General features: G+C 36.1%; 1 protein-coding gene across 10 annotated transcripts in view; it reads right to left on the reverse strand.

Annotated features, from left to right (window-relative positions):
• Positions 1-11479, reverse strand: part of PPIP5K2 (diphosphoinositol pentakisphosphate kinase 2) — a 42394-nt gene extending 30915 nt beyond the window's left edge. For all 10 annotated transcript variants that reach the window (XM_056325676.1, XM_056325675.1, XM_056325674.1 and 7 more), the window contains exons 1-9: positions 11089-11479; positions 8779-8974; positions 7979-8069; positions 7011-7096; positions 5436-5590; positions 4933-5034; positions 3040-3201; positions 1793-1914; positions 217-318 (exon numbers count right to left, since the gene is read on the reverse strand). In XM_056325676.1, the coding sequence (XP_056181651.1) occupies positions 217-318; positions 1793-1914; positions 3040-3201; positions 4933-5034; positions 5436-5590; positions 7011-7096; positions 7979-8069; positions 8779-8974; positions 11089-11232 (1160 nt within the window). In that variant the 5' untranslated portion in view covers positions 11233-11479. The remainder of the gene's footprint in view (positions 1-216; positions 319-1792; positions 1915-3039; positions 3202-4932; positions 5035-5435; positions 5591-7010; positions 7097-7978; positions 8070-8778; positions 8975-11088) is intronic.
• Positions 11480-13153: the final 1674 nt, after the last annotated feature.

The following is a 13153-nucleotide window of genomic DNA, read 5'->3' on the forward strand; positions in this document are numbered from 1 at the left end:
AAGATGCTACACTTGAAAATCTGCTGTTCTATACTCAGCTTGACTAAGGGTCAGAAACTGATTGCTGGCATAGCAATTGTGATTCCTTCCTTGTTTTCATCACACAAAACAAGCGCTCATAGGCCAAAGTGGGCACACCTTGTGAAGAGAAAAAAAATTCACACAAAAGTTACATTAGAAATTTGCACAGTTCAGGTGTAGCTACTATTTTCTTACATTGTTCCAGAGGTAGTTGGCACAATAGGGATGTCTTCAGCTTCCAGGGGAATCGACCATGGTATCTGAAACTGGGGAGCAAGTTCTCTCATTATGATATTTCTAAAAAGGGGTTAAAAAGAAAAAAACCCACATCATTAAGTTTAAAGCACAGCTTATACAATATATACAAACCCCAAACCAAACAGGTAATAGATACATGCATTTTTATCAATGTGGTTTTAGAGTACTAGTAGTCATGAGATTCTAGATACATATGTTTCTTCTACTTGTATAATAAAACCCGACTTAAGAATTTAAACCTACTACAACTTCTACAGGTACATTATACTAACGGCCCTGGATTTGTAAGAATCCTCAGGTTTTGCACTCCAATTCCTAAAAAAGTTCCTTGAAAATGACTGAGACTTGTTCATACAAATATTTAGACACTGTATTCCATTGCCTAACTGAAAGTCTCTGATAATCAGCAAGCCATTCTCATCAAAGAGTAAAGAGCACTGGAAAGACTCTGGTCATAACTACAAAATGACAACACTGCCTCCCCTACAGAACGTTGTTCACCTTGCTAATGCTCTGTTTACCAGGTATGTCATCAAAACATACTGAACTTCAGATTAATATCTACATAAGAAGCATGTAACATGAAGGAAAAAACCTGTGCATCTTAAAGTAGAATAAGCCAAAATTTAATTTCTGAAAAGCTTGAAAAAAATTTGCTGTTACTTAACACTGCAATATATTACTTTAAGGAATAAAGCATAAGGAAAAAATGGTAACTTTTTTCAGAGAATTCAGCAGCTACAGAAATTTGAAAAGGGAGAAATCAAAACAGATCTGAGAATTGTAACTCTAACTCAAGAAATGGCCGAAAACAACAGGACTACAGTTGTTACCTAGAATTTCAGCTTAGCTCTTCCTCTGTTTAGTAAGATCCCAGACCATTTGATAATGCAGAAAGTCATGTTGTATCTCATCAGTGCAATCTTACTGTAAAGCCAGTTTAACTGGCCAAAATGGGATCAGCCTACTTTGAGGGCAACATTTCATTGGCATAGAGTTCACTATCCAATCCCTTGTTACACTTTTTTTTCCTACCAGCAGTAAAGAAAAGATTATGTGACAGAAAACACCTTGATATTACATCCGTTTGGATTTATCAGTATGAACTCCACAAAATGCACAAGTATACAGCAGCTTCAGATCAAGGACAAGGCACATTAATTTGGGCACATACTAAACAGCAGCAAACATAACCATCCAGTGGCGTTTCTCTACTTGAAAAAAAAATCTCAACTACCTTTAAGAATTTAATCCAGCTTTCAAAATACTTATTCAGTTAGCTTTAAGTGTTCACAAAACACTCAGATTCAGTTGTTTTGCATGATTTCAGGAATAAGTAATTTATTTAGGATGTTTTAAAGTACTTTATTATTTAATTTAATGACTTATTTTATGTGAGACTTCATTTTAAATTCTTACTTTAGGAATAACAAAAATAACTAGTACATAAAATATAGTCACATACAACAGAATGAATAGGCAAAATTCCTGAAAAAGATCAGTGAACCCTTACCCCAGTATCTTAGCACAATCATCATAGTATTTCATGGAATTTTTCACAAAACTGAAGCCATTCACATCACAGACATAGGACTGTCCATTAGCACGCAGCAAATCAAAGCCACAAACTGTTTGCTGTTTTTAAGAATAAAAGTTCAAGTCATTGATCATCTTCCTTAGGACTGCTTGTTCTAAATAAACTTTATATTTTAACATGGTATTCATCTGAAAACATGACAAAAATATGATAGATTTTATATGTAGTGCCTTTGTCAGTTCCATGTTAGGTTCACTCATGCCATGCAAACACCCTCCTATTTTTAATTTTATATCCCCAACTTGATTTTACCCTTCCTACACATCCCTAGCAGTATCAGTATTGAAGGTCAAGTTCACACATGCACGAACTTCACGCTTTACAGCATAAGCAATGGTGGGCCTACAAATTCCCCTTTCTGACAGTGGTTTCCCTCCCTCTACACATAGTTTTTAAACTATGTTGGCAGGCAAGAAATGACAAAATATCGATAAAATAATTTTTCCTAAATTTAAATTTGACAGTATAGTTTTTGACACTGACGTAACATTGACGTTATTAGTACAGAACACTAGATGTTATTTCATCAAATTACTTCTTTAGATCTCAAAAGCCCACTTTGCTGGGTGACATTTCACATCCTACAGGCTCCAGAATGCCATCATAGTTACAGACAGATAATGAGACAGACTGGAAAACAGCCTTTTAAAAAGACAGGTGAAAGGAGGGTAAGAGATCGAATGAAGTTTTGAACATAAGAATCTTAAAACTATAAAACAAATTGAAACTATTGGATACTCCAAATAAGGACCTAGTCAGTACCAAATCAACATTTAATTGGGCCCAACATAGTTATTAGGTAACAAAAGTTACAAACACTTAACTACTGAAATTGTGTTTTGCTAACTCAGAAACCATTAACAAAATGTGGGAACATATGCACAGAACAGATACACTGTGGACTAGCAAAGCACAATAGCATCATGTGAATTCAGGAAACTTACACAACTTAAGCTACCCATTCAGAACTTTTCAATGCACTAAAGGAATAATTCTTCTAGATTAAAAAGATGTGAATATGGAAGTTTAACATTCCACCTTCCTAGGAGTTCTGCAGCACTTATCACTGCTGGCTCTGTGTGTTAAAACCCTACAGAAGTTTCATGTAATAAACAATTATTTAACAGTAAACGTTTGATCAGATAGGAAAGTAATCTGCTTACTTTAAAGGCAAGGCATACTTTCCAAGCAATTAACTTCTCTCTTGCATTCAGGATGACTGGATACCTCACTTCTTTTCCTTCACTGTCTCGTTCTACTTTGCCATCCAATGCTGGAGACTTCCGTGCTTCAGCATGAGCATAGTCTGGACCTACTGTGTACACCTTTATCGAAGAACAGGAACTCTTGATTCAGTGTAATTAAATTACATTCCATATAAGCATACAGTTCGCTAAATTTATCTCAAATGTTATAACAAATTCAAAAGATACTAGCTGCTTTCATCATTGAAAAGATTACTCTGAAGTACCTTCCTCAATGCCATTCTCTGCATTCTCAGAACACTCATCATTTACTGACAACCTAGGATAAAGCAAGACGAGGAATAGCTGGACCACAGGTAAAGAAAAAGAATAATTATAAAACGTGATGAATAAAAATTATGGTGATAAAGAGGTAAAGAATAATGTTTTCCTCTCCAAAACATCTGCAGAACTTGATGAGAAGTTTAATTCAATAATCATTTCAGCTTACCTGATTATGAAATCTGGCTGCAGGGCTAAGTGGTTCTCTTTACTAAAAAATATTTTCATATTTTAGGCAAGACTAAACAAAGTAAAGATCTGCCCAGTTTTAGCATGACAAGGCCAGGGCTTGAGAGAATGATTGTGCAATCTACTCTGCCACAGTTACTGAAAGGACTGGGGCATATGCTACAGGAGACTTGTCAGCAGCTCACAAAGATGGGCTACTGCCACTTTAATTAAAAAGAAAACTCTTAAGCTGTGATAAAAAGCCATTCAGCTATCCAATTTAGACAATTCAGGCAATAGGGTGAGTTGGGATAAGCTGCCTAATATAAAGGTCACAATCTTGTTACTTGCAGAAAATCCATTGTTTATTTAGGGTGTTAGAAGTCCACTGCTGCTGCCTGATACGCACTACAAGTAGTCAAAACAGTCCCCACCACGCAAGTAATTTCAATCTCTTCAGTTTGCAAGACACTTCTCTTTTTGCAAACGGGATGTAAAAGTCTTACAGAGACGTCTGTCAACCTATTGCAAAGTATGGCACAGTATAACCATCTGAGGAGTATAGCTCATGAAAACATAGCAACTTAAAGAATGGGGAATTTGTCTAAGAACATAAAATGACCATAGCTCTCACGTATGACCAAGTGGAAGAAACTGATTGCAACTGATAAAAGGGCTCTTTGGCCTAACACTGGATTAGATCTCACATGCTCTAAACCTCTGCTTTTTGTCTAAAAACAGTGATCCTCAGGCCACTTGTAAAACATTTACTTTACATGTTTTGTGATGGGCTTAAAATAGCCAGAACTAACACAAAGGGAAAGAAAGCAATCTCCATAAGGGGCTGGCTTAATACTTATTTTGTTAATGTTGTTTTAGCATTCTTTTATGACACCTGATCATTACATCTGTTAGGATAATAAATGAACAAGAGTGAAAATAATTACAGATAAAGTCATTGTATTATTTTCTGCAACTTCATATCATTTTAGTAAGTAACTTTTGTATATTAATTAGAATACTAGGATAGTTGGTAAAATCTATTTCAATTACAGATTTCTTTGTAACCTTCAGACAAAGTATCTAGGCAGCATCTGTTTACACAGGAATGTATATGCTGTTCTGGCACTAACACAATACAAAAAGGAAGAAAATGTGTTGAGTAATAATACTTGATTCTAACAACATAAGCAAAGCTGCTCTACAAGTTCTGTATTTCACTAGAATAAGAATTATGTTCTTTACTTATGAACTATATCAAAACTTCATTTGACACAAAGATATACTTTCATCTTTAAAACTGACAAGTTCTTGGAGCACTTGATAGTTCTAAATATAAATAAGCATGTGCTATTGTCATACCTTCACATCAGTGCCATCTGTAGGCATGAATTCCTCATAAATATAGGAGCCTGTTTTTCTCACACTGCTTTCAGGAGAATAAACACTGCTTCTGCTGCCAATCTGAAATGAATATTTTTCTATTAATAAATTCATAGGCTACTGCCTGAGAAACTTTAAAACTCCTTAAAACAATGCACCTACTGAGAAAACACTTCCTGTACAAAATGAAGCAAGCAGGTTTTGATGATTCCCAAAAGTTTAAGATTCTAAAAGTGCTATGATAGTGTATGCTTCTTTTACCTATAAGAATCTGCAGTGGGCTGACAACCCACTGCAAAGAACAAGGGTCTTCATCCAATCTACATGTTTTCCTGAAATTACTTTCTCTGATCTGCCACTACTCCTACACAAGGAGGACATGACAAAAAAGGTCCCTGCTAACATATGGATAGGACAGAATTGCTCCACAGTTCTGTTAGACATCTACAATTGCTTCAACAGCTTTAGTATGATACCCTCACCTTTCGAAAGAGCCTCTGGCTTCCACCCCCAGCAGATGTTGGATAATAAATGTAAACATTGTGGTCCTCAGCACTAACTGGCTTTTCTACAAAAGGCTTTTGGAAGATTTCTCCATTCACTTCCACATGATCTTCTCCTTCAATCAAGTTGCATTCTGAAGAAACAGTGTGAACAACAGAAATGTAATAATTTATTCATGGAATGAAATTATTAGAAATTTGAGGCAATTTTATAGGATGAAGTAAAAAATTATATCACAGTTTTGGTTCAGTGATTTGTTACTGACTGCCTGAAGAATCGATGGTCATGTGCTAAACATGTCTGCTGTAGCAAGTCTGTATTATGTTAATTTTAATCTTATGTTCCAAGATTTCTGTTGATTCCCTCAGTGTCAGACAGCACACCATCTCCTACAGAAGCATAAACTTGCATGTGTGTATTCTTTTTGAAATGTTTTGAAGATGGGGCTAGAGCTGTTTGACTCACTCTTCAATGCCATTCATGGAGAGCGAACATGGTGTGGTCTCAGATGCACTAATACTCTGCAACGACAGCAGGCTGAGAACTGTCTCATACTGTGTCATTGATGGACTGGGCACAGGTCCTCTGGAATTTGGAATCTCTTCACAACTGGTTGGCAGCATGCGGCTGCTTTAATTTGACTTTTTTAGCATAAATGAGTCCTTTTCCCCCTACCTATATGGTACTTAGTTGCCAGCTGGGGTTAAATCACACCAGTCATCTAGGGCTGTGGCTTTAGCTGTAGACATACTAATCTAAAATTCCCTACCTCCCTACACCACAGTAATACTTCAGTTTTCTTTCTCTCTTACTCTTGTGTCTTGACCTGTCCTGTGTCATTGCAATCTCCCACTGTTGCTCTAAGTTTCCACTTCAGTAGAAAAAGCTGTTAAGTTTGTTATGAGATATAGGAAAAATTAATTCCAGTTTATATTCAGAGTATATCATCTGCAGATCTGTCCAAACTAGATTTCCCTTACCTGGTTGCTTGTATTTAGAAAGGAAAGTATTCAATAGCCTGACTTGTTTCTGTCAATATTACTTTCCTAAGCAAAATTACTAATCATTGTTGGTAATGTAACATCATCAATGCTGCTCTCCTCAGCGACATATTAGAATCACAGTTTTGAGTTTGGAGGCCCTTATACTCTAGTTGGTCTGTGATGGTGGTAAGATAATTGTGACCCCAGGCTTCAGAATCATGCTTTTCAGATGCATACTGTACTGCCAATGGCTGGGATGGAATTAAGTTTTCTTCACAGCAGCTGGTATGCCGTTATGTTTTGAGTTTGTGACCAAACCAGTCTTTATGTTTTAGTTGTTGCTCAGCAGTGCTTACAAGCCTCAACAGTCTTTTCTGTTTCACATACTGTCCCCACAGCCAGTAGGGGTTAACCCACAACAATAATTTAAATACTGGAGGAGAAATCAACCTCTGCAGAAAAGAATTAATTGTCTAGCAAGTGAAAATTAGCTTTCCACTATGTATGTAGTATTCTCCATTGGAGAACAAAGCAATGGTAATGGTTGATATTTTAGTTAACAGTTTTTACCCTGGGGATTGTTTGGATCACGGTTCAGAACTGCATAGCGAGGAAGTAAAATGCCTTCAGCTTTAAGAATGCCATATACTTCTCTCCTAGAAGAAGAGAACAGAAGTTGCACAGTAAGACAGCAAATCCTGCCAATATTTGTATTTTACAGTCCATGAGTAAGGGAGAAGAAAAATACATACAAATGTTGCTCCCCCGCCCCCCCCCCCCCCAGTTACACAGGATAAGACTACACATATAATACTCTATAAATACCGTGCTTTTAAGGTCACTGACACAGCTGTACCTTTACAGTGATCTCATCAAGATCAATAAAAACGTAATTTGCTATGCCACTCCTGTCCTTACCACTCTGGCAGTGCAACAGCAATTTACATAGAACAATACTCTTGTTAAAGGAGATTATTAACATGAAGAGTTGAAAAAGTGAAGGCATCTAAAAGAGCAAGTCTGCTCACTGTTCAGAAGGCTCCAATGCTTATTTTTGCTCATTACTGTTTTTTTAATTTGTTATGCATGATTGCAGCTCCAAAAGAAAATTCACTTTGAATAACCACATGATCTTTGAATACCAATTTCTGTTAAGTATCCACTTGACAGAAAAAAGACCTTTAATAAGTCATATGAATTCACAATTATAGGATGTTGTACAGTTGCTATACATACCTATGCTATACCTCTTTTCAGAGTTCAAACTCTTTTATTTGTTATGCTTTAGACAAATGTATCACCAAATTTCTACCTTGGTAAATGTTCAGATGTATCGATATAAAAGCAGTAAAAGAAAAAAACACAGCTACAGGCACATCCCACAAAACTATGCATACATTAATAAAACACAGCATTCACTGCAATTTTATTTATACTACTGTACAATACACTGGAACTATTGATATGCAATAACAACAGATTCTCATGTCACCGACTTGAAAGTAATTTGCTGTTTGCAGGTAATTTGTGTTACTTACCTATCTTGTATGTGATACTGCATATTCAAGTCATTGATTATGAATGGATTCCTGAGTTTTGCATAGGCAACTGCTTTGTCCAGTGGAAATCCTAAAATATTTAAGGCAAGTAAATTAAAACTACAAGACACACCACCAGTAAATAGCCTGGAACCCTCATATTCAAGCTTTAGAGTATAACCGGAGATGTGACTTAAGTGGGAAGATGCTCTGTCAACTATAGACACATAACATCAACTTAAGACCACCATGAAAGTGCAGCCTAATTTCAGTATGGGCTGCCAAAAATAGTGGTCCTGTCTCCAGTTCTCTTCTCCTCACTCCACATGCCCTCCATTTCCGTAGGGCTAGAATTAAGGCTTTTATTGCCTCTGTCCCAAAACACGATTTTTAACTTCAGCCTACTCCTCTTTGGTTCGCTGCCCAACCCCACAAAGAAACCTAGATGTTAGCAGAGATACACGACAGTGGCCAGGGACCCAACACTCCCACTGAGAAAGTAGCATGCCTTCACAGTTATTGGACCAAAAGTGTTAGTCACCATTTTCCCTAGCTCCACAAATATTTACCAATGGAATAGCTATTTTAAACACTATGTCAGACAGGACTTTCTCAGGCAATAAAAACAGTATCATTTAAAAATTTTATTTTAAAAGTTAGTTGTATTATATTAAACAAGACAAATGAACCTCTTCCTAGGAAAATCTAATAAAACTACAAGACAAAAAAATAAAAAGATCCTCGAACTGGTTAAAGTATTCAGATGTCAAAAATACTTATGTTATTATTGGAAGATGTACCTTTAGAATGAAAAGAAATGAGACAGTCACATAAAGGCCAGTTTTCTACTGGCTCATTCAAAATAACATCCTCTTCAAATATTACCACAGTAATGTACTTAAACATGGAGAGGCGTTCAAGAATTTCTTTCATTGGTTTGGACTTAGATTTCTTCGCCATTGAACAAATCCCAACTGCGATTTGTCTTTCTGGTGGCTGAAGAGGGTGAGAAAAAAACAATTATTATTTTTACATTTTCTCAGAACACAACAGGGTTTTAGCAGCCCAATAGTAGAGCAGACTGTTTTCTGGTAAAACTCACATGCTACCTTTAATTTAGTAAATTGCTAGGAGGTAACAAAATGCAGCGTGACAGCACACCACACTGCAGCCTGATAAAAATGCCTCAAAAAATTAAACTATTTAATAGCTCTACACTAATTTTTATGAGTATTGCATCAGGAATAATACACAGGATCAAAACCTAAATCAGAAATGTGAAATCTGAATGAAATAATTCTTGCAGCTTACTCTGAAATTAACCAGCAATTAATTTTTAATCTATTTAATTTTCCTACATCTACTCAGTAGTCACAAGGCTTCTCATCTTATTACCTAATATTACAACTGTGTAGAAGAATGGCTGCAGAAGCGTGGCCTTAGAATCTCTGAAGATCTGCACAATCCAGGCCTGGTATTAGAACAGGCCTGGTATTAGAACAGGCCTGTAATCAGAATTGTACTGAAGTTGCTGTGCTGAAGTTAACAAGAAAGGCAGCCTTGAGCTATTCTTGAATCCTGAGACCAAGTAATTATGTTGTGCCAACAGGCCGTGGCTGTAACAAGCTACAGCTGCTGGGACAGCAGGTGCAGGGCCAAGAAAGATGGGGACTGGTATAGGAAAATAGGGAGTAACAAACTACAAGGCTGAAGCACAGCAACACAATTAGCTACATGGATAGAATGCTTATTTTAGTCATGATAATTAGGGGTGTGAGAACCGTGCGCGTTTAGAGACTACTAACCAATTATATTTCTGCTTTACGAATATGCATGTGTATCGGTTCTATATAAGTAGTGTTAGAAACTAATAAAGTGGAGCAAGATGCATAACTCATATTGAGCATCTTCTTGACTCCGGCGAACCCTTCTTCCAACACAACTGAATTATGAAAAGGCGAACTAATTAACCAGAAAACACTATTCTAGATTTCTGAGTTATTTTGTGCATAGACAGTTTCATTTTTCTTCTGTATACTCTGTATTGCCTTCCATGTTATAAGCCTTTAAAAACTCTTTCCCCCAATGGTATTCCTAAGTGCCACAGCCAACCTCCTACTCCATTTAAAAAGAAACAAACAAAAAAACCCCAGAACAATCCTTTATTTCAACTTGCTGTTCTTTTAAAACTGAGCCAATTACCTTCCTTTGCTAAAACACACTGACTGAATTGAGCTGAGCTGCTGATTTTGCACCACTACTCTGCATTTCCAAGTTGCATTTAATGGTAAAATGTTCTATTAACACTTCCTTGCATTACCATTTTTTAGACATGCTTGCAATCAGTGAATATCTAATTTATTCCCTGAAGTTAAATGTCACAGACTAAGAGAACAGCAAAACACAGCTAAAAAGATAACATGACTAATTATGCATATTAAAATCAAGAGTTTGTCTAAAATTCTAAAACTAAATTTTAGTTTTAAAAAAATTAATTTTTTAAAATTTATTTTAAATTTAATTTTTTTAAAAAACCAAAAATGTCTAAAACTAAAAATTTGTTAAGCACAGTGCTAAAATACCATTCAGAACACTCTGCAAGGATAATAAACCAAGGCATAACAGATTAATTTAGCATGCACTGTGTATACACGAAGAGAAGAATGAAAACATGTCAGATCTTAATGAAAGCAACATTAAGATGAAAAAAAGAAATGTTGAGTCCGTTCAAACTGAAAAAGTAAAAGACAACACACAAGAAAGAAAACCTCATTTTTTGGTACTAGTTATCCAAATAAATAAAATTAAGACTTAATGCATCAGGTTCATTCCAGAATCCACGTCAAGTCTGCAAAGCTGGCACATGAATCTCAGCTGCTCTGAAACTCTCTATTAAGGTCTAGCACATCTACTTCAAAGATCTAGGTATACTTACTTTTCAAGTGTGCTGCATTTCCAAACATAACTGACAGATCATTATCTGAATATGACCGACTTCCCAACTCAGAACACCATTTCAGTATTACAGTTGTGTGATTTAATATAATTTTAAAGTAAAACAATGCTACAGAACATACAGAATAGTACACACATGTCCCTACAGTACATACAGAATCATACTCTTCCTCTTCTTCTTCCCCATGGTCATAGAAGTGCTCATAATCTGCTGATCTGGCCGAGTCCAACAACCCTTCTCCATCTTCTCCTCCCACGAAGAATCTAGGAGGATCATTCTCTGTTGCACTAACAGACATGGTTACAAGATCTACAGAGATCTATGTAGAAACTGCAGCCACTTTGGCAGCTGAGATACTGGGCATGTTTCCCACTGACTCGGGAACACAAAAGTCCCCTGCTCTTTGATGTTGCTTGTGCGGTGTTGCCACTGTGACCACGTTGTCTGCCAGGCACTGTTTAACTGGTATCATCTGTTCATTATTGGTTTGAATTGCTGCTCCAAGAAATCCACAATAGGCTTCCTGAGATGATACACTTTTTAACCTAAAAGAAATATCCAAACAAACAACAAAGAAAAAATACAGTTGATAAAGGCCCATAAAAAAAACACCTTCTCATTTAGACAGTGTCTGGACATTTACATACCTCTGGACAAGCATCGGAAATAAAACCATGCACACTACATACAGTCTACATTTTACATGTATGTTTACGAGCAGGGGGAATAATTTCAAGATATTTTCAAACTACTGACGCAGACATTTTACAAACAGACAATATGACCCCCAAAAGTAAAAACTGTTAAATGCACTTCTTTCCTATAAATTTAAGAAGGCAACGTTCGGAGCATATCTTTTATATAAAAATAAATCAACATAAATCTTCTCCAATATTTGCAATAATTAACTCACCATCCCTGTCATCAGGGATTTTCCCAAAAAGCTTCCTGATCAAATGGCAACAGCAAAGAGACAAAACACTGCTGGAAACTACAAAGCCTCCATTAGGATCAATCTTAAACAGAAACATATTCTTTCAAAAACTGAGCGAATCTTCAGTGTGAAAGCAAAATGTACGTGCCAGCTTGATGTTTGCTTGTTTATTTCCAAGAAAGGACTGCTTTATTTTCACACTGAAAAATTAGTATTTAGAGATGTACACTAGCACTGGCTTCTGTCAAAAGTACTTCTATGCACTAATGTACCAGTGAAGTGAACACATACTGTACCCTTTTAACCAGTCACGTGAAAATAGAATCTTGGCCAAACAACTTGAATATGGAAACAGAGACTGAGTGTTCTGTTGTTTTAAGTAGATAACTGTTCTTGCTCTGAAGTTGTACATGGCTTTTTACCATTAATTATAATCTATTACTACTACTTAGAAAATGAATAAGCAGTTGTTATAGAAGCTCATCTGATCAAACAGTTTAGGTTAGGTTGTTTATTAGTCAGATCATTACGTAAATGCCATTCAACAATGATGTCTCAGCAGAACTTAAATTTGTTTTTAAGTATCTGTGAAAATTACTTTGGTTGCTCTATGAACAAAGTGAAGCAATAATAAATTCCCAATTGTGATCAACCATTCAGCTTCCTGTGAAAGAGGATGGTAAACAGAGCAAAAGTTACCCAGAAAGAATCTGCCGTCAGAGAGCAATAGGTTAAGTGTGTGTAAATAATACAGCTGTTCAGATCCAGAAGCTGAAGCTGATGTCTGAACAACAGACACATATGGATCCTGGAGTGACAGCAGAAGATTAAAAAGGTTATTTTCTTAAACTTACTTGTTATGTATGCATTCATCTTCAATTCCAATAGAAAATTACTTTCCTTTAGAATGTGAAACTGTAGCCATTTATTCTTCAAGCAACAAGAACAAAATGAAATTCAAACACCTGATTTATCTTGCTCTCGTGAGAGTTAGAAATGAGGCATTGAGATAAATCAATCCTGTTTATTACAGGGTTAAGAAAGTGAGCTTTTCAAATCCTATTTCTACCAAGTTCCAGAAAGGCAGGTTATTGCCCACATATACTGGCAACTAATAAAGAATTTTGAAATGGTATCAAAACCAAAAAAAGAGCCCCAAAACCATGTAAAGCATGAAAATGAAGTTTTAACAGTTCCTCTTGCATCAGCTTCCCCTCCTACCACCCAAATTCTGTAAACTGGAAACAAGTGTCTTAACAGCTTTTTAAAACCTAAGGTTTTCCCA

Source organism: Falco biarmicus, chromosome Z (genome assembly GCF_023638135.1).
Source record: "Falco biarmicus isolate bFalBia1 chromosome Z, bFalBia1.pri, whole genome shotgun sequence".
NCBI lineage: Eukaryota > Metazoa > Chordata > Aves > Falconiformes > Falconidae > Falco > Falco biarmicus.